At 47.8% G+C, this 21,354-nt stretch overlaps 6 protein-coding genes across 6 annotated transcripts; 4 read left to right on the top strand and 2 right to left on the bottom strand.

Moving 5' to 3' along the window:
• Window positions 1–545: 545 nt before the first annotated feature.
• Window positions 546–3,121, top strand: JR316_0004953 (Serine/threonine-protein kinase nrc-2; the record flags this gene model as incomplete). Its single annotated transcript, XM_047890717.1, has 8 exons — window positions 546–1,490; window positions 1,878–2,061; window positions 2,115–2,224; window positions 2,288–2,354; window positions 2,425–2,513; window positions 2,588–2,685; window positions 2,748–2,889; window positions 2,942–3,121. 8 exons carry the CDS (start codon window positions 546–548, stop codon window positions 3,119–3,121), a joined length of 1,815 nt encoding a protein of 604 aa, XP_047750478.1.
• Window positions 3,122–3,298: 177 nt separating this feature from the next.
• Window positions 3,299–5,674, top strand: JR316_0004952 (Heat shock factor protein 4; the record flags this gene model as incomplete). Its single annotated transcript, XM_047890716.1, has 5 exons — window positions 3,299–3,504; window positions 3,554–3,704; window positions 3,758–3,833; window positions 3,906–5,162; window positions 5,595–5,674. 5 exons carry the CDS (start codon window positions 3,299–3,301, stop codon window positions 5,672–5,674), a joined length of 1,770 nt encoding a protein of 589 aa, XP_047750477.1.
• A 3,622-nt stretch (window positions 5,675–9,296) lies between these two features.
• On the bottom strand, window positions 9,297–10,546 carry JR316_0004951 (Golgi apparatus membrane protein TVP38; the record flags this gene model as incomplete). Its single annotated transcript, XM_047890715.1, has 3 exons — window positions 9,297–9,958; window positions 10,014–10,100; window positions 10,159–10,546. 3 exons carry the CDS (start codon window positions 10,544–10,546, stop codon window positions 9,297–9,299), a joined length of 1,137 nt encoding a protein of 378 aa, XP_047750476.1.
• Window positions 10,547–11,066: 520 nt separating this feature from the next.
• On the top strand, window positions 11,067–11,499 carry JR316_0004950 (uncharacterized protein; the record flags this gene model as incomplete). The annotated part of the gene is made up of 2 exons (XM_047890714.1): window positions 11,067–11,255; window positions 11,323–11,499. 2 exons carry the CDS (start codon window positions 11,067–11,069, stop codon window positions 11,497–11,499), a joined length of 366 nt encoding a protein of 121 aa, XP_047750475.1.
• A 210-nt stretch (window positions 11,500–11,709) lies between these two features.
• JR316_0004949 (uncharacterized protein) lies at window positions 11,710–13,033 on the bottom strand (the record flags this gene model as incomplete). Its single annotated transcript, XM_047890713.1, has 5 exons — window positions 11,710–11,776; window positions 11,838–11,913; window positions 11,975–12,133; window positions 12,187–12,478; window positions 12,794–13,033. 5 exons carry the CDS (start codon window positions 13,031–13,033, stop codon window positions 11,710–11,712), a joined length of 834 nt encoding a protein of 277 aa, XP_047750474.1.
• Window positions 13,034–13,391: 358 nt separating this feature from the next.
• JR316_0004948 (uncharacterized protein) lies at window positions 13,392–13,785 on the top strand (the record flags this gene model as incomplete). Its single annotated transcript, XM_047890712.1, has 2 exons — window positions 13,392–13,621; window positions 13,692–13,785. The coding sequence occupies 2 exons, from the start codon at window positions 13,392–13,394 to the stop codon at window positions 13,783–13,785; spliced, it is 324 nt and encodes a 107-aa protein (XP_047750473.1).
• Between the last annotated feature and the right edge of the window lie 7,569 nt (window positions 13,786–21,354).

Below are 21,354 nucleotides of genomic sequence, written 5' to 3'. Positions count from 1 at the left end.
AAAAGCTGGCCAGAAAGCGCAACTGGACCCATAAATGTGCGAAAATGCGGGCTAGTGAAAATTTTTCGGTTTGAGAGTAAGTTTTAGAAAAAAAGTCAGGCACAGTGGGGTATTCAATTGAAGAACTCGAGCAAATGGATATTAGACTTCAGAAGATGATGATCAAGGTTCTGGGTTCTCGCTGAACCGGAAATGAAGAGAGACGATCGCAAGCTTTTTAGTTTCACAACTGTGGTCGGCAGCGAGCGATGGAGGATTGAACACGCTGAGTGGGATATGAGGACTGGGGAAGCAGGGGACTAGACGGGGGGAAGAAACAGGGATTTGGAGGTAGAATGGAGGATAAATTGAGAAAGTGATTGTTATTTCACGTTGGTCAAGACTAGTCAAGGAACAAAATCTTACATAACAGATTGTTTTCTCTGTGAGAAGGTAACCAAAGAGGGGCATATAATTATACGTTGGACAACAACGTCCCTGATCTTCTCTACCTTCCTCCCCGTCCTCGCTGTCGTCCTCGACTACCCTCCGTTCTCTTTTCTTCAATGCCTACCCCTACCATCGACCCCGTTCTCGACAGTCCGCCTTATGTTCATTCCAAGTCGGCCAACGGAAGCCCGAGTTCACACCCATCATCGCCACGGGCTCAGTCTGCATGGAAATCTGTCTTCCGTTTTCCCAACTCTTCCTCCAAGAAGCTGCAGTCCACAGGCTCTCCTGTTATCGTAGAGACACAACCGCTTCCCATTTCAACCCAGAGCGGTGTCACCCACATACCCGTTGCCTCGTCTGCTTCTCTCAACCCAGCCTATCTTTCTGACCAGCGATCGTCCTACAACTCATCCAACACACAGTCAAGCGATTCTAATGGTGGTCTAGCTTCTCCACGGAATCTCTACATGACCCCACGCAGCACTTCCTATTCGTACCACACACAGCCAAAATCAACTGACGCTCTTTCTGTTGGAACTCCTAGCCGGCAAAGACAGCACACCAAATCAGAACGGGCCCGGCCCACGCTGACGAAGCTCCAGGCATCCTCTTCTCGAGCGCCCCCATTGACTGCAGACCCCTCCCAGACCTCTTTTCTCCCGACGCCGCCAACGCCATCAAAACCACGGACAAATGGACCCCTGAGCCCACGGTCTGTCAGCGCATCAGCATCTCGGTTTATTCGTCGCGTGGCATCAGCACCGAACGCAAAGGGGCTCTTCTCGATGGGTGGTTCAAAGTCAGCGACGACGAAGAATGGCTTTTTGGCACCGGCAGACACCCTACCTCCGATCCCACCACTGATGTCTAGTTCGCTTGAGCAAGGACAGGATTCATTAGAGACCGTTTCATCAGGTTCGTCGCGCGGTCGGATATCACGGCCCACACCGTCTTCGGGTTCGTTGAACGTTGTTGCTGCTGCTCACGGTCTGCCGCCTGTGCCTGGGAAAGTCGCGTTCCGCCGGACATATTCAAGCAATTCTATAAAGGTCCGACAGGTAAGATTGCAGTGGTCCTTTCCTCGTTTGCGAATGTAGATTAGATATAGAGGCTTACGCTCCTCGGCGCAGGTGGAGGTAGGACCATCGAGCTTTGTCAAGATCAAGATGTTAGGAAAAGGAGACGTGGGGAGAGTATACCTAGTCCGGGAGAAGAAAACTAATAATCTTTATGCAATGAAAGGTAATGCCAAATTCACTCTACCTTTGGTTCCCTCCCTTTACCCCCCTTTGTGGCGCGAAAATACTAACTGAGCTGGTTGATCCGCAGTGCTGTCCAAGAAGGAAATGATTGAAAGAAAGAAAATTAAGCGCGCTCTGACCGAGCAAGAGATATTGGCAACAGCCAACCACCCTTTTATTGTGACGCTACACCACTCGTTTCAGTCTGAAGGCTATCTGTACTTCTGTATGGAATACTGCATGGGAGGGGAGTTCTTCCGTGCGTTGCAGACACGGCCAGGTAAATGCCTTTCAGAAGATGGGTCGCGGTTTTATGCCGCGGAGGTCGTGGCCGCACTTGAATATCTACATCTAATGGGATTTATCTATCGCGATCTAAAACCTGAAAGTGTGTATTTTGCTGCTTCCAAAAAGACTCTGCCTTACTGTTGCGGCGACTAGATATTCTACTACACGAATCTGGACACATAATGTTGTCGGACTTTGACCTGGCGAAGCAGTCTACTGATCCCAGCAATATGCCCACAATGGTGCACTCTGAGACGAACGGGGTGGGTGTTGGGAGGACGGAGGAATGAAGGAGCACGTGGCTGACGTTCTTTTCCTGTTTCCAGATCCCACTGGTAGACACGATGACGTGCACGGCGAATTTTCGAACCAACTCATTTGTGGGGACTGAAGGTCAGCTGAACTAGGCATATTATTCGATCGGAAAGCAGAGTAGCTGATATGGGGACGACTGTGGTTACAGAGTACATTGCACCGGAAGTGATTGCTGCACAGGGCCACACTGCAGCGGTGGACTGGTGGACGCTTGGTATCTTGATATATGAGATGATTGTACGTACCTCAAAAGCCTATTGAGGGGCGGGTTGACGTGCTGATGGGAGGACACGTTGTGTTGTGCGATATAGTACGCGACAACGCCCTTTAAAGGGCAGGAGCGTCAAGATACGTTCCATAATATCCGCTATCAGACGGTGCAGTTCCGCGACACACCGAAATTTTCATCGTGAGTGGCCTGGACTGGGGACATCTCCGCGCATCAAAGATGCTGATGGGAAAAGCGAGCAGGGCAGGAAAAGACTGCGTGGCGCGACTGCTGGACAAGTCTGAACGGACACGACTTGGGAGCAAGAGCGGTGCGAGCGAGGTGAAGCAACACAAATGGTTTGCAAAGACGAACTGGGGATTGCTACGGAACACACGACCACCTGTGAGTTGACAAAGGAATAAGTAGAGGGACAATGCTCATTATTAATGGACAGATAATCCCGTCGAAATCCAACGGACTGCTGGCGATGAACGGACGACAGCTGAAAGAGTCGCACTCGCTGCATTTGGAGGAACAGGTGGTGGCGGGGAGTGCCGGAGGAGGGCCGGGGGAGAGTGACAGTGACTTGTTTGGTGCATTCTCGAGCGTGACGCTGCACTATGATGTGAACTAGAGTGACCGGGGACTCTGTGATGGATCTTGATGGAGTTGATATGACAATACATATGGAGTGTTTACCTCGGCGCCTCGGGTATCTGAGATCTGACAAAAGCTGAGCATTTACGTATTTCGGAACTCTCCCTTTCTCCACCGTCAGTATTGAAATACCTAACCCAACTCGGTCCACACCATGGCTGATCTCTACCCTCCGTCCTACACCATGCGCCACAGAGACGACTCTCAGTATTCCCAGTATCCCCCACCTCTTCTGTCTGCTGGCTCCAGCAACAACTCTTCCGACGACAACCATGACCAGCCTCCAAGTCCTACAAAGTCCGCTGACCACCAGAAGCCAGAGGCTAAGCCCCAGGCTACCTTTCTCACAAAACTCTACGCGTATGTTCTCATCTTGTTCTCAACCGTCTCTCTGCAAACACACCACAAGTCTTCTCGAACGCCCAGAAAACCACCATATGATTCGCTGGGATCCTGCAGGCGAGCATATCATCGTCGAGCGTCCAGAGCAGCTCGCTCTCCATGTCCTGCCTAGCATTTATCGCCAGTCGCGCTTCGCTAGTTTTTCTCGCCAGCTCAATGTCTGTCTTTTTTCACTCACACTCCCAATTCTTTCAGCTCAAACACTTGATAGATCTATGGCTTTATGCGCAAAGTCAACTTGCGCAATGTCGATCCCGCCATTGACGATCCAGATGCAAGCACTTGGTGTATGTCTTTATATCCATCTTGTCGTCTTTACCACCGTCGCTGATTATTTTTTTTTCCTTCTTGTTGTTCAGCCCACCCAACTCTCAACCGCCACTCTCCTCCAGAGGTCGTTGCTAATTTTAAGCGTCGCGTACCTCCTCGTCTTCCCAAGCCTCGAAAGCGCGATATCCAGGATCAGCAATCCATTCCGCCGCCGCGTTCCGCAATTGGAATGGGCCCCGTCCCTCTCACGGTTCCTTCTTCCGTCGGTCATCCTTCCCACAAGCTTTTGAACGGTCCGATAGGTCGTGCCCGTGGTTTTTCAGCTCCCGGTTCATTCACCCCTTTGAACCAGGGTGCTGCTGGCGGTGCTGCTGGTGCTGCCACAGCAGCCGGTTGGAATAACAACTTTTCTCGTTCTGCTCTTCCTCCTCTTATGGTTCCCTCTGACCCTCCTCACATACCCCAGCAAAATAATATGTACAATCACTCACCTCAGCATCTCCACCCGATTACCCCATCTGATGATACCCCAAGTCCTAATTTTCACCAAATATCTAATTATTCTAGCTCCAATCAGTCCCAGTACCACCACCCTTATCAAAACGAACATAGCAGCTGGTCCTATCACGGCGGCTCCTCCAGCCATAACAGCAGTCTCTCTTCGCTGCTCAATCCCAGCAGCAACGGCTATTCTCGCCCACAGCCGCCTACCATCAACACATCCTATGGTTCGCCCTTTTCTTCCATGCCAATGCAAGGCGAACACAGTGCTTCTTCCCTCTCCCCCGATAGCCGCCCCACCACTGGCTACTCCATGTCGTCCGTTTCCTCCATGCCATACCAGGACGACTACTCGCGGCCCAGCTCCAGCCATCATAGGCCAATTTCTCCAGCTCGGCCGACCTCCTCAAAGTCCAACTACAACAACTCGGGATCTTTGAGCGTGCGCAGGGAGCGACGGCACAGCCAAGCCGTTAGTCCATACCCAAGCCCCTACGATCACCCAAATGAGCAACAACGTCCGTCGACATCACCGCAGCCGATCGATAACCATCAATCGGCTGGTCTTCCACGCGTGAGGAGCATGATCCAACTTCCTTCGGTGGATCCATACAGCTTCAACAGCTCTCAAGCCGAATTTGCATACTCGGCAATACCGGGCGCGGTGGGGCATACAGCGTCGATGGAGTCCATGAACGACGCCAACGGGTGGGCAAGCCACAGAACTGCTGTTCGACCGTCCACTTCGACATCCTCGATCTCTGCAGCCTCGCACACATCGTCGTCGCAGGCTAATACCCCCCCTGTCCCAGATAACTACCATGGAGAGACGGATATCAATAGATGTAAGTCTTTTTCATTCTCCCTTTGTTTTTCCATTCGTGCTTTCCCCGTCATTTCTTCATTTCTTTGCGTATTACGGAATTTTACTTTTGTCTCCGCCGCTACAACGGCGACGCACGCAACGCGATACGTCACGATCGGCCGGTTTCTTTCGTTGTCACCTATTCCTCAACCCCCCATTTTCAAATCGGATCTACGTCTCGCCAACCCTTATTTTGGTTTACATGTCGTCGCCCCGATATATCACATATATGATAATTGGAAATTTATACCCATTTGTCATAGTCTCCTTCTTAAACCCATTTGTCCCACTCTCTCCGCTCCTTGCTCAACTCTTATTTATGTTCTGATTGCTCATGATTTTACTTTTTTTCTCTGCACTGCGTTTTCGTCCTTTTTTACTCCTCGATTACTGACCGTCAGTTTATCATCAGTCTCACCCGACTTCGGGTTTGTACCAATGAACGAGCATCTTCCTCACCACCATTACAACAAGGTCGCGAGTGACCTATAGAGTCCAAAACAAACGTTCATCCGCCCACGCGCACGCAGCGCGTGCTCTTTCGCTTCACCATTTAGAAACACCGAAGCGGTGGTCTCGCCTTTGGTCAACATGCTGCTCGCTCTTGACTGGTTTATCCTCGCTCTTTTTTCTTGTTGACTTGTGGCCTCACTTTCTAGTTTGTTTCAGACTTTCTCTTTCTTTTTTTTTTCTCTTTTCTCGGACTGGGATACTCAGGGAAGCACCGCAACGTAAAAAAAAGTCGAATGTCTTTCTCCCTTCATCTTTCTCTATTTTCATTCCATTGTTTCCGCATCCATCAAAAAATCTGCATGCAAAAGCGCACCCGCCCTCACATCATCTTGGAAGTCTTTTTTTTCTTCAATCAATCAATCTTGTACAGAACACCGACTCACGCCACGCCCGCAACCACGTCCCCTCACGCTCGCTCACAACATATCTTTTATGCACGATCTCTCTCTCTCTTTACCCGTCATCGATACCATCCTGCACGCGCACCTTGTCCTCTCATTCTACTTGCATACCCACAACTCTCTCGTTCGTCGTTGTTTTGGACATCTTTGCACCTTTTTCAGATCTTTTTCTGCGGCTTTTCTTTTCTTCTTCATTATCGTGTTTCCTGCTCCGCTTTTGACAGCTCCTGCTATGTATGTATTATTATCGAACCCAAAAGACAAACATCAAAGAGTTGAAGATTTTCAGACCGAGTTTTTCCGAGTGCTGTCGTCGGTGGTGAAATTTGTTCCATGTAGAGGTATGAAAAAATTCGGACCGAAGCCCTTGCATTTCGGTTGTCGTACGTGTGTACGTATACTCGTTTCGTTACCCTCGGGGGGTCAGGGTATTTTTAGCACTTGGGTGTGCGGAGTCATGTCGTCGATGATGTGTTGTGGATTTTTCATTGGCCCTGCTCATCCTCGATTGGGAGAGTGTAAATGTATTATCAGTGATAAGTGGTATGGCGTACGGACGTAACGCGCACCAATGACGGGACGGGCGGAAGGAACGACGTTTAATTGGGAAAACCCCATCGAGACTAGCGCACCTTGGAGTTTAAAGGTTTTGGAAGAAAGACAAGACAAAGAGAATAACGAGTGCGTAGGAATGGCGTATTTCCATGATGATGATGCTCTTGTTTTCCATGTACATACATTGCAAGTGCGTGCGTGCGTGCGTGAGTGGGGGAGTCATAAATAAATCAAGTGCGAGTTTCTACGGTACACGCGTGTATACCAACTAACTGCTCACGCAAATGGCCGAGAGTCGCTGGCTGGTGTCTTGTGGTGTATTTTGGAGCATGGGCGTATTTGCCATACCACAGCTGCAAAGGGAACTCTTTCCAGAATAGCATGCAAGGAAAAAAAAACATGGGCACATGCGCTCTGATAATTCACGCGATGTTCAATGTGAACATGTCTTCATGCTTTCATACGACTCGGGTGTTCACTGGTCACTGTGTATGTAATGTAATGTAACCTTTTCGTAAGTGGTATAAAAAAATGGAGAAAATAACTGTGCAAATCCAATTATTACTCTAATCAGATTCTCGTAAAGGGTCGTATGTCCCCGGGTGCACGACGTTATTTTATTATTCCCACTTGCGAGCCCCACCCGTCAGACAGTGACAAAGTCGGTGCTAAGCCTAATTAGCGCGCTTATGATAGGAGTAGTGCGCTAGCGCTTCCTCTGAGAAGCCTGCCCTTGGTGAAAATCCTATTTGTTGGGTATTTTGGATGATAACGCGCGCACAACCAAGATTATGGATCTTTGTATTTTTTTTTGAGGACCTCGAGGTCAGAGGCTGTCTCATCCATTCGCACGACGGTTTAAATATTTTTTTTAAAAAAATCTGGGCACATCGGTGGAATGAGGTTGAAGGGATAATATATAATGTCGACTTGCGATCTTTCAGTCAATCAGTCAAGGCCAGACCATGATTTATCTTTGAGCCTGGCAGAGCGACAGAACTCTGTGATACAGACGGGCGGCCGTGTAAACAGCAGCATGACAGGACAAGAGATATGTTTAACTGCAGTGTGTCTGTTTTTCCTGTACGTGGACTGTCATTTCGTCGTTTCTATATATACAAACTCGGTGAGATGAAATGAACGGGATACAGAGGACGTGGGCATGCGATGGACATGAACGAGAACCCTGTAATGTGTTTTTGTACATGGTACGCACGGCGTTTGCAATTCCTCAGATGCAAAGAGAGATGGCAACATTGATTGGCAAGCAGCTAGTCTTTTACAGCCTCAATTGCATGCCACGACGGGGACATGAAACAATGACAGTCAGGATTTTTTTTTCAAAGTTGTCGACCCAGAGGTGCACTATAGTGCAAGTCCCGGTGATTGTGCGATGAAAAGGATCGATCCCCAAAGGGCAATGCAGAGGCCGGCTTTGGAACCCGGGACTCGGGCATTAAGGCAGCGGTCGTCCAGACTATGCAATCCAGACGTAAAAACGAGGGTTTTTGTAGACCAGAAAAAAAAAAGCGAGCTGATGCATGGCAGTAAATGACTACGCAACTGGGTAATCAGTGCACCCCAAATGCAAAGCAGCGGTCGCGATGCCATTATCCGCCATTATTAACTGGTGCAGGTAACGCGCAGCAGCGAGCCAGCCCCCCCGGGGGCCCCCACGTGCGGAGATTGTGGGCATTGCGCAAAAGGTCATCGGCAAGATAACGAGGACGATCATAATATTCATGGTTGGGGTCATTGGCAATTGGCGGATGGGCGGGTTGCAGGGTCGCGTTTGGCCGAAGAAAGCCCAAGGCAGCGGCAAGAGTTGGACACGATCAGTCATCTTGTGCGACTTCAAACTTGCAGAGAGCTCAAGTCGCGGCGCGTCGGGTGGCCGGGGCCCGGGAATAGGCAGACCCCGGAGACCAGTGCCCAAAATAGAACACAGATAACCGTCGCACGCACCCGTGATCGAGATCTCCATCGGACGATTTCCCAACAGAACTTCTGATCGGAAAGAAGGAAGCAAATAAACAGTGCTCTACTAAAATAGGATAAGGTTTTCAGCCTTTTGTCACTCCGCGACGGTACTCCCACTGCCATCCACGTGCTTTCTCTTTTTCCTCTGCGCTGCAGTCCTCAAATCTGGGGTGCTTATGCTTCACTTCAATCAATTTAGCTACAAGTCAGCTACGTTAAATACAAGTACACAGAATTCCAACTTGGCGAATATCTATCTATGAATACATCGCTGTCTGATGTGCCATGCACATGTCCTCGAAGATTAGGAAACGAAAGAAAAGAGGGAGACGAAAGAGATGGTGTAGGATAGCCAAAATAGACAGCGATTAAGAAAAGATATATACCAGTGTGTAATAATATTAAAAACCAAAAAGTCCGATGGCCGAGGATAGTAGTAAAGACCGTGTGCGTAATGTAAATGAATGGGACGTGATAGGGTGAAAGGACTCGAACTGGAACGCTGGGCTGATAGCATATGGGAGGGTGCGTGAGGATTGAATGGGCTTGAATAAATGTAACACATGAGTCGAGGGAAACCATTAAATCTCGTGATCACCGAGCAAACGTGTCGGCTGAACCATGGCTGAACTGCAAGGGTGCCCGACGGGGGGACACTCACACTTTTATCTATCGCCCCGGAACGGTATTTCCGACATGGGGCGGTCGTGCATGCCTGATTCGGGGTCGCTGTCTGCACCAGAGAGGAATCCTCTCGTTTCTTCCGCATCATGAGCTGTGATGGGTCCGTCGTCCAATTCTTCATCGACGGCCCGGCGAGCAACGACGGAAAGATAGACTAGGATCAGCACGCAGAGAAGAATGCCCAGAATTGTCCATAAGCGAGCCATCATATCGGTCCCACTTTCGTCGTCATCAGAAGGGGAAGCATCATTGCTGTTGTGATAATCTCGGAAGGAATGTATCGATGCGCCGACGCTGGTATGTATGATGACCTTGAATAAAGACAAGGCAGTGCAGACGGTGTAGGTATGAAGAGTGAGGGTGGGAGACGCTGCGAGCAAGCAGTTCATGACATTGTAGGGGTAGGGGGCAAGCCGAATTAGGAAAAGCAATTTCGGGCGCTTTTCGATTGCACGCACGACCCGTTTGATGGTCGTGCAGGAAGCAAGCCAGCGTTCGATAGATTCGCGGAAAAGTAGACGAGAAACGATAAATACAATGAGGGCGCCCGAAAGAGCGGCAAAATAAGAGATGATAGCGCCGGTCCATGGGCCAAAAGTGTAACCAGATAAGACGATGAGAGTAGAATACAGAGGTATGGGAGCTATAGCGGGGAGCATTAGCGATAAAAAAAGCACGAAAAATGTTGCACGACGTACGGATTGTAGTAAGGAAAATCAAAAAGAAAAGGACAGCATGACCATACTGCTCGTCGGCGCGTAACCAGAGAGACAATTCGTCAAGATCTAATTTGGGCAACGATTTAGAAATGCAAGAATGATGTGTCAACGGGGAGAAACGCACATGTGAAGAGCTCTGTCCGATACATGGCTACGGCGACAACAAAGGCGAGACTGGTGATAGCATACATGATGAGGGGCAACCAGGGCCTCAGTATGGAGAGCCATGAAGGGCGAGTACTGCTGCGGAAACGGGGTTGTGGATTGAAGCGAATGTGGGGAGTATGAGGCGAGTAGCGCGACGAAGAAGGGTATGGACGAGAAGAATCGGGAGAATAGTACGGAGACCAGTGTGCTGGAGATGGAGAGAGAGTCGGTGGGCGCTTTTTACGATGATCTGGCGCGTAGTTGGCTGTGGGAGGAGCCTTTTCGTCTATCTGGTCTGCATCCTGAGCAAGACTCGGATAACGAAGGGGAACTCGAGGCGGCGAGGCGTCTGGGATGGGCTCCATTACTCGCTGGACCAGCCTGGTGATGGGTAAAGGAGAGAGAGGACCACAGCGTAGAAAACAGGACAACTGCCTAGGCACAGGGCTCTATTCCCCGCAACACCGCATGTCACACGCCAAGGTCACACCCGCACACAGCCTCCTTTAATTCACTCCATTTTGCATTTTGATCCCTCTACTCTGCCCTCCTCTCCGGTCTCTCCTCGTGCGCAATTGCCTCCCCGCCGCGTAGTCTTTTTCTCGCTTTTTCTGCGATTTTTCTCGATTTTTCTGCGCGCTTGTATGGACGCGGAGGATGAACGTGATTGTGTTTACTGACGTGGGCGTGACAGCTCCACATGTCAATCATATCAAATGAGGTAAAGGTTGCGAATACATATTCTCTACGACTACCGTCGTCCATCTGCCCCACTTGGCTGCAGTCTTGCAATCAATGTCTGTCCTAATCTTCCGACATACCTTCATTGTCTGTACACGCTCTTCAGCTGACCTCTTTTTTCTTTCCCAGATAGCATTTTTGTCTATGCCTTCCACGCACTATCTCCTTGCAGGACTGCGGGCCTGTCGCTCGTCTTTGCAAAATCCATCCAAACGTCCATCTAGTGCTCGCTGCTACGCTACTACTACACCAAAGTCTCGCCATGGCTCTTTCTATTCAGACACTTTGCCCGCTATGATTCCAGTCTTTCTATTGGGCTCTGCCGTTTTTTTGGTCTGCCATGCTTGTCTTGTCTATATATGACGATCCACGCTCAAGCATACGTGTAATTATCCCACAGGGTCTCCAACTGACGCAATTAAAACTCTCACATGAAAAATTCATCGACGAAGCTACCGCACGCGTTGCAGAGCTCGAAGCAGAAATTGAGGCGCTCCAACAGCAGCGAGCATCCGAAACACAGACATCCTCCCAAGCTGAGCCAGAGGCTCCAACATCTCGATGGCGATGGTGGTGATCATATGCTTTTACATATCTGGATATAAAAACCTGCAACACCTATTAATGATATAGTCTATGTATATGGGTAACACCACGTCCCCTATGTGCCAAATATCACGGCACAAGGGTGTTGTGATAGACGAAAACGGGTCCCAAGACTCGCAAGGGTATACGCGATGGCCCTACAACTGTCCACCGAAACAAGAAAAAATACATAAAGACGGCATCATGATGTCGATGTCAAAAGGGTCTTGAGAAGTGCATTCTTATGACGATCGTAAAGCTTCGCAGAGCTGTGTAACATCTCCCATAAGAACAGAAGACGACGTCGATGAGATTAGATAAACGCCGTACCTCAAAATCGCTGCCGTGAGACCTGCAAACGCCTTGATCGTGTCGCGACCTCTTCGAAGATTGAAAACATCATAGGCTGTGTGGGAAAAGAACACAGAAATAAGCGTTCGACCCTTTTGCATTACACATAAACTTACAAACGAAGATCAGGTCCATAAGAAGCTTCGCGCGCGTCACTTGCAACCAGTAATCTTGTTTTCTGAGCCTCGCTAGTTCCTTCTCGTCCAATTTCGTTGATTTCGGCTTTGATTTAGCAGTCGCGCCCGTCATGGACTCTTTATATAGGCGGCCCTCAACTATCAAACGCCTCCTAAGACATTTTCAACAGCCAAAGGAAGAAAGAACCAACCTTCGGCTTCCAAGCTATTAATCATTTGTCGCTCCACCCCATTTTCGACTAGCCCGACAAGGGTGGAGAGCAACCAACACCAGTTGGAAAAGTCCTCCGCTCGGCTGCCAATCTTTTTCCCTAGTAATCCTAGCCTCGACCATGTAGCAACATCATCCGCAGCAGCATTCGCTAGTTCCAGTAGAACGGGCGGTGGTGCGTACAGTATGGTATGCAAAAATGGTTTTTGCACCTTCTTAGCCTTCTCCGTAGACACTTCTGCAGAAAAAGGCACAGATTGCTGCGCTAAGATCTGTGTCAAGGGATGCAGCCAGTTGAAAAGAAGCAAGAGCTTTCTATAGTCAATCGAATAGTGAGAAATGATGATTTACACGTGTTTTCGGATATTTAAGACCTGCCTTGTGAAGGAAAGGCCAGAGGCTGTCGAAGTGAGGCGATTAACAATGTTCTGTTCCCATGGCGGACGGGAAGAGCGACGGAGTAGTCGGCTGCTAGTCAGAGAGAGGTGGAACACTAATGCGACTTTAATAGAATATTGTATAAGTTTCTTGGTGGTGCGTCGTATTGAATGAGTTTCCTATGAATATACGAGTAATGTGCCACTCACAAAAGCCTTGTCCCTTCCGTTGCTCGTCACAAACATCTCGCGCCAAACTTCCTCCTTTGTGATTCTCTTCTCCGCCTCCTGAACTCTCTCCTCTTCAAGATCAACTTCAAAGTCCTCTGGGTCAACCTTCTCTTCTATCTCCTCCTTGGTCTCATATATGCTCGCAGAGTAGTTATTTGATGAGCTAGCGTGCATTGAAGTACGCGGTGTTCGAGGAGGATGTGAAGAATGTGGGTTCATTTGGAATGAACTGGTATCGAATGATGGTGTATAGAACTGGTCTTCATGGTGTGAATTTGACAACCCATTTGAGTGCGGAAAGGATATTGAAGACATCCTGAAGAAGCAAGACTATGACTTATCTCTCGACAAGGACACAAGAATCAGATTGACGCCAGTAATGCTGTAGTCGGGTATGAATTGACTCGGAGTGAGTGGGCGGCAAGCGAAAGCGACCCGCGCGCGAATTCCCTCAAACACGTGACAACCACATACACAAACAATATCATCGCGTCCTGCCAAGGTCCCCCAAACTTGTCTCCATCTCTTTTGCTGTGAATTGGAATCGCATTGCGGTGCTGGTTACCTTTCTTCCTTCATGTCCCATGTATCTGACCTGCGCTCACCGGCGCCTTCGCGATCGTTGGCTTCCTCGCCGAGACCCAAATTCGATGCTGATTTGTTGAAGGCTTATATGAGAAAACTCCTATCTTCTACTCTGCAAAGCAGTGCGTGGCCTGGAAAGGATCGTGACCGACTCAAAGGTTGGATGAAGGAGATTGGGGAGAGGGTTAAAGAAAGAATGCTGGAAATTCAACCACGCGGATTGTGAGTCCGCCAGAAATTTCCTCATCAACACCAACTCAAGATGATCATGCGGTTCACTCTTGCATTTTAGTAAATATGTTGTATTGGTACAAATTAACGAAAATCTCGGCCAGGGTGGCAGGTGGGCTGCCTGTGATTGTTTCTCTGCTCATCTGGCCATCTGACCTTGAGATATTTCGACTTCCTTTTCTCCAGAGCAGATATCGTCTGTCATTGGGAGGAGGGTGACGTTGTCGCTCAGGAAATGTATCATAATGTCGGTATCAAGCTAAAGATAATCCACCTATGCGGAGTTTTCTATTATCTAACCTTGCCTTTCTGTAGGAGTCTCTGATCTGTATATGTATAGCGCTTGCCATTGCTTGATCTCCAAAACCACAATACCTTACCGTACTCCGGATATACCCAGACTACTATCCAGCCTCTCGGATACTTTTATCTTGATTCATCTACACGCTTTGAACTTGCATTTTCTGCTAATCTAACATTCCTCATCCTACCATAACTGGTCTTGCTCTGTCCCTTCTGCCGCAGAGACGCCGCGGCTCCAAAGTGATTCTCGAAGATCAGAAGCCCAACAAAACGTCCGATGCCCTATGCCTACTAAATAGTGATGAATGACACGACTGGCCCCATATAGGTTATCCTTGGTGGAAGACTCGCGGGGTACAGTAAAAATAATCCAGCCCGAAAGCCTAACGCCGTCCTGCCATCCTGGGCTGGTCGATTTCGCTTTTACACTACGTTTGATTCTTTCGGTCACGTATTTCTGCGAGGTTAGGAATTATAATGCATGCAGCTTGACTATGATTTTTCTTCGAAAACAATTAGTTTACAATGGAACTTGCTTTTCCTCCATTGTTCATCAATAACCCGCGGACTCGCACCAAACTTCCAGATATTTGGACGACATCTCATGCTACACGATAAAAATATTTTACATAAAGGTAAATTATTCTTACACTAATACAAAATCCTCTCTAATGCCCCTTGTCCAGAAGCTCTCCAAGAATAGGATCCACTTTTTTCCCATTGTATTCTCGTCACTGAAGTGAATCTATGTATGGAATGTTGTCGCCGATGGGTGTTTCCGCCAATGGCCTACAATCACTGTCAAAGCGGCCTCATCCTGTCTACTGTCCATCTATTATTTCTTCAGGGTGTCGACGAGAATACCAGAGTGTTAACAAATATGCAAACAGCGGAGACTTCTAGCGTACCATTCAGCGACAACACTTTTTTTTTCATCTCGGCGAAACCATGGACTTGATCGTTGGATGCGCTTTGGCCAAAGCTATTTTCGCTGGGCGACTCGATGTTTAATCTAGGTTGCGGTGGGTGCAGTTGTTGTCCGCCTTCTGATCTACAGAACTTCCTCCCTCATGCTCGAGCCTCGAAATTCGGAGGTATGCTTCGATACACCGCCACCAACAATGTGGCGCCCATAGCGGGAAAAGAACACCTCGTTGCATTCCTTGGGCTCTGGTTACAACATTTATCGATATCGAGACGAAAATTCGGTCATAAATTTGCCAGCGTCACGAACTGCTGTGATTGAGGATATATGTCGCATCAACCATAATTCAATTGCATGGTCGCCGTGTGCTATTTTCTATTTTTCCCATCGCAGACCGACCTATACCCTTTATCCCGGACCGTTTCAGTCACTCGGGGAATCCAGAATAGCCAAATGACCAGCCGTCTACGACCTGACGTACTCTGCATCAGTTCAAAGCATGCGGTCGCCATCATGATACCGACTACACCCATGCAATATCCATAAAACATCGCTCTCGGATGATTCATACACATAATATCCTATTACATCCACTCAGCACTGCAACCTTTTAGAGTCTATTGCAACCCATCCGCTGTATGGAGCCATCATTTGATATCAGATGATGTCCCAGTCGGAGCACAGCTATACTGTTTACAGAAGATGTAAATATACGTCCCTCTAAAAGGATCCCACATCGCTCAGAGCGTGCCCGACAGTCGCACTTGTCTAGATATACACCGACAGATGTGTGGCACTGGGATTGCTTATAGCGCGTACCCCCGTGTCAATACATTGAGTGCGGTTCAACGCCAAACAGATAGACACAAACATGTCAAGATCGAATACGTGACGGAGCGTCTATTGAGAAGATGTAAGTGGGCCTAATAAGCCGCGATAGAGACATCTCGGCAACAAACGCCGTTCGACCTGATCTTTCAGTTACATAGTGCTAGCAAGATGTAGTTGGGTTGTCGGGGAGTGATAGCTAACGGGACCAGGGACGTCAACATTTCGGGTTATCCGAGTAAGGGACCATGCGAAGCATCAGCGACTTCTTGATCATAGATCCCGACTTTGCTGTACAGTGTACACATATAGAGCAAAATGAAGGATGCAATCAGTTTTTCAGCCAACAGCAAACAATTTGCGATTATCTCTAGGTGATTGCAATTCTGATAAGTGCAGGATCAGGGTAACATGGGTAGTGATTACTGATTGCTCAACAGACACGAAAATGTTTTAAAAATGGGATTTGTTGTTGCTGATCTAGCTGTCTTTACAAAATATGCACTGCGATCACAGATCGCCAACTCTATTCATAGAAAAAGACTGTTGCTTAAGGTTAGGGTTAGGACCCCGGACAGTCAAAAAGGAAGCCTGCCCAGCCAGAGTGGCCGAAGCAGGACCGGGAAATATTGAGACGGTGCATGAGCCTGAGCCCATACAAACCACAGACACCCTCTGAGGACATGGTCGCCGTGCTATGGAGGATCTCCATGGCCCATAAACCCAGGTACGTGAAGGGGCTTATGCCATCAAGGTAAGTATGAGGTGCTTCAATGACCGACGCCCGCATTTATTCATTTGGAAAAACGCACGGACCACCGACTCCCCGGCGCTTATCACGTGCTGTGACCCACCTACTCACGCCGCCTCCGAGCCCGAATCGGACACTCATTTGTGACTTCCACCACAAATGTTTTCCTGACGGCGGCCTCTGACAATCGACATGATATGCTTTACTTTTCAAGTAAACTCTCACCAACTATCCGATTCACGGACTTTAGGAGCAACAACATTGTTTGACTCATCAGTATCTACCATCTAGACTCTCAGTCTTCTCTCGCCTTCACGTTTGCTTCCATGTCGGGTGGCATCTTCGATCTCGTTCTGTGTAAATGACAATTCTCAAGAGAAGCCTTTTCTGTGATGGCGATCCTTCACTTTCATCGTAAACCTTTGTTATGCATTTCCGATACCACCAGGTCGTTTTAGCTTGGATTACCACGTTCACTTTCGGTTCCCATGCTAGCAACCGATTCACCCCATCGCGTTTCCGGGGTGGCCACTTAGGTTGTGCTTACGGTCCAATGTTCATTCGATTATCGAACAATGATACATGTTGACTTCGGACCGTTTAAGGGTTCGGATTGAACCTTTTTTACAACTGACTTGTGAGAAACTTTACAATGCCCTTTGCTTTTTACTCACATACCTTATACAGTCCTTTTTTCGTGGTACCGAGTTCATTTCCGTGTCTGTCTGTTCGTCTAGAAAAGTATGACGACAGCCTCAGTTTATTTTGGCGTAAATGCAGTAGGTAAGAATAGCCTGCCTGCAATGTCTGCTGATCAAGTCTAAAATGCGGTATTGCACAGCTCACGATCGTCAACTTTGAAGCAATAATGTAGAATTTGCAAATATAACAAATGTGGAATGCATTTGCTCCAATTTTCCACACAGGGAGAGGCGCAACTCATCCATTTCAGTCCATCTTTTCATACGTACTGTATTGCAAGCCCCATTTTCAAAATAATCGGAGCTGCAGGGTTCCGCCGTGGACTCGCGACTCATTCCGTACGCCCCGGTAAAGTTTCTCGACCATTTACGACTTTCCGAGGCTCTTCTGTGGTCAATCGGAACGCGGTTTATCCACTACCATTCCCTGCTTATTGCTGTTATCTGCGCTAGATTTCTATCCGTGGAACCCTTTCTTTTTGAATTGCCGATTCACTCCATGCGGTCAATCTACTTGCATCCCAAGGCTTCTCTTTTATGGCAGCGACATCCCAGATCTTGCACCTCGTGCGAATGTCGGAATCATCCAGCCCAGCTCGTCAGTGTTGTTACATTGCTTTGGACGTGCTAGTGTCAGTACTGTGCCAAATGCTCAAATGTTCATTTCAATTTTAACTAACGTCTGGGTTTCTAGAAATCTTTTGTCTTTTGCCTATGCCGTCCTTGTTAGGGAGCAAGGTCATCGGACATATGTCCAGTGCCTCGATTCATCAAAATCTATCTAGTCGGTCTGGATCACAAAAGGCCTTATCCACATTCACAGATATGACCCTAGCAATTGCTATATACGGATCTCATTTTGGTGCAAAGGCAACAAACGGAATGTTTGTGTTCATCGTAATAAGCAAGAAGTCACTAGTCCAAAATGACGAAAAGTCAAAAAGATGATCAGAAGCACAAAGAAGATCTATTCTCGTCTACAGGTATTCCTTATGTTTTGTCAGACGAACGCTATTCTTACCAGCACCAATCTTTCATCACGAACCTATCCTTATCTAAAAAGCACCCCATGTCAAAACCGAAAGTAATTCATCTCCAAAGGTGGCATTTGTGCGATATAATCACACGTACTGTGAGCCATAGCGTCGGAGAGTACAACTCGTCTCCATCGTTCGGTTGTGCAAGCAGGCATCCGAATTCTATCCCACATTATCAATCCTGATTAGCACCATTTTCTGCTCCAGTATTCACTGTATGGTCCTATTTCGATTGCCTCCGGTCATAGGACACCTTATCGATCTTTTTATCTACATCATCATCTCTTTGTCTCCCAACTCTGAGCACTTGTTCTCTTCACGGGATGATTACGGCAAAGTGGAATATACCTCGCTTCAGTCTCACGACGCATGCACCGGATTAACGAACCTACCCCAAACCGTCGTGGACAAGCAAATTTCCCCCCTTACTTGCCGATCCGCTTAGCATATTACCTGCTCGACATGAGACCAGGCCCAAGACCAAGGTTGTAGAGCAGAAGACCTCCGCTTTCACAATGTCTAATCTCCTTATGACGAATGCTCGTATATTATGCCTCTGAACCTCTCGTAGTGAACTTGCGATGTTGTTGACACCTCGGCGAATGGGGAAGACGCTGACATATCGCGCAAGACTTTGACGCAAAAATCTCATATACTGGCTTTGGATATTGTCACTCATCCGAATTTCAGGATTTCAAGGCTAATATGGCCTCTATCGACCGCGGATTTGTCATTTCATTTGGCAGTTTTATTTCTTCACACCTCCGCTACTACAATCGGACCCCTCAATGTGTCAGTCTAGCCCCACTTTACTATCTGCTATTTGCTGCGTGAAGTCGCATTCGTCTCCCGCCCTACCAGGCCCCTCAAATACGATCTGCGTTTTGTTAAAGGAGCAATTGGTATCCCTGAATTCATATTGGACTGTCTTATCCGTTTTACTGGTTACACCGTGACAACGCTTCAGCTCGGAACGTCTGACTGAGGCGGTAGTTGCAACAACCCCCAGACACCATATCCTGAACAGTGCTAAAAGAGACATTTCCTTTTCTCAACCACCATTTTCTAGAACGGGTTCATTATTTTGGGCCATGAAAGGTCGCTTCAGGCTTAATTTCCCGACACCTCTTGAATACCTGGTACACTTTTCGGTTCATGCAAATCCACTCAACAATTCAACTGAGCAATTGATCAGTCATAATATTGTGCATTGGCTCGGTGGAACCGTTGGATGAAACCCACGCTTGCGGCAGAAGACATGTCCTTGTGCAGGCTTCTTTGAATCGGTCGCCTACCAGCATAAAATCCACCTAAACTCAACGTTGCGGAAGCGAACTCCGAGAGGTTTTCGGTGACATGATTGAGTTTAATTGAGCGGTATTTCTCAGGGTGGTCATAATATGCATCTGAGCAAGACCAAATGTCCAGCGCTGTATGTTTACGCGGGTGAACGCCTTTTCACCCGGTCCGGGCGTTGTAGATCTGCACATGTACAGATGATTGCATCTTCACCATCAACTACTCACAGCATAAGCGCCCTACCCCAGTTGTTTCATCACAGTCCAATACAATTATGCTCTTTTAGGGAATGACGTTCATAATCGCTTCAAGTCGCTTTGTCGAGGCAATTAATCTTTCAAGGGGATTGCTCATGTCTTTACGAAATCCTCCATGCCATTCCCTCAGTCCATGTTTAGTGTTTATTTCGACGTGGAAAAGGTTAATCGACAGTTGACCCTGAAAGTATTCGGTAAATTGGTCTTTCCTTGTGCGCGAACCTTTTGTGGGTTGATTAACAACAGCCTTGGAAGACTAAACGTTACACTGAATATTTCAACAGTCGACAGGAGAAAGTACATATATCCATCATGGTATGTGGGTCCTTCGATGATCAAGATGTTGATTGAATTTTGATCCACGAAGGGCAGAATAATACCGCCAATCTCTGCAACATTGTGTACAGTTTACCCCGAGGTTTCGGCGTACTCATCAGTCCATTGTTTCGTCGGAAACCGCGTTTATTCGGATATCTTCTGCCAGGCGTCTGCCGCTGGATATTTGCGAGACTAAAGTTGACAAGACCAGCAGAAGCACAGAAACCAACACCATAAAAGGATTGTAGCCCCTCAAACTCGAGAATAAAACATCAAGGGGTTCGAACCTATTTTATCCACCTACAGGCCATTCACGATTCTACGTGCGTCAGAGTTTCCGTGTATGTGTATTGGTACTGCAAATCATACCCACCCCTTTCTCGGAGTTATGGTTAGAACACTTAAAGTTACTGTCGAGGTATGACAACGGCAATTGCCTCTATACCTGCTTTTTTCTTTATTTTCACAGCATCGCTGTACTTTCACGCGAGTCTATTGCTTACTTCACCTCCTTGTGCCTTGTACCCAAAACAACCACTATACTCCGACTACGCGGATACTTCGTACTGGATGTATCTCGTCTATTAAAAACCCAGAGTCGACTGCGCATATCCATCTCCAGAACAACCTCCTAGGTTTTCCACGATTTCTTCATCGGTTGCGTCAAGTGTCGGGTGTCCCCTGGGACTAGTACAATTATAAGAAGGCTGAAAGTTCAAAAATCAAAAAAGTTGAGGCTGACCACGGAAATGAAAAAAGAAGCATACGTACTCACTCCGGATTTACAAAATATCGAAAATTCTTTTTCATGGTTGCACTGCTTTTTTGGAATTTCCCATTGGTTCCTTTCTGTGCTTCCCCAGACTTCTCCAGGGGGGCTTCTCCTTGGACAAAAGCCCGTGCCCCCGTGCCTTACTCGACTAAATCCAGTAATTGTTGGTTCTAAATGCGCCACACATTCAATTTTTTGAGAGGGTCGGGTTCGAACCTTGATCAGTTTTGCTGATCGGCGTGACTGTCGAACTCTGTCGACGGCCATCTGTACGAGGCCAGCCTGTTTCCTGTTACCAAAGCAGAAGCGACTCTTTGCTTACGCGCCGCGTCTCGCTGAGTCTGATATGATAAGGATAATATGGATTTTGGGTAGCTAGAGACGGGTAAATACCGCTATATTTACTCCTTGCACCCTGAGACTTGAATAACTACAAGCAAATGGAAACAAGGGACCCCAAGTTGTGCACATCCTGCGTCGAGAATGGGTGTTTGTGGAAATGGGGGGTGTGGTATGTCACTGTCGTTGCAATT

The sequence above is a fragment of the Psilocybe cubensis genome, chromosome 4, assembly GCF_017499595.1.
Source record: "Psilocybe cubensis strain MGC-MH-2018 chromosome 4, whole genome shotgun sequence".
Lineage (NCBI taxonomy): Eukaryota > Fungi > Basidiomycota > Agaricomycetes > Agaricales > Agrocybaceae > Psilocybe > Psilocybe cubensis.
The sequence above is the reverse complement of the archived record's forward strand: the minus strand, read 5'-3'. Positions and strand labels throughout refer to the sequence as shown.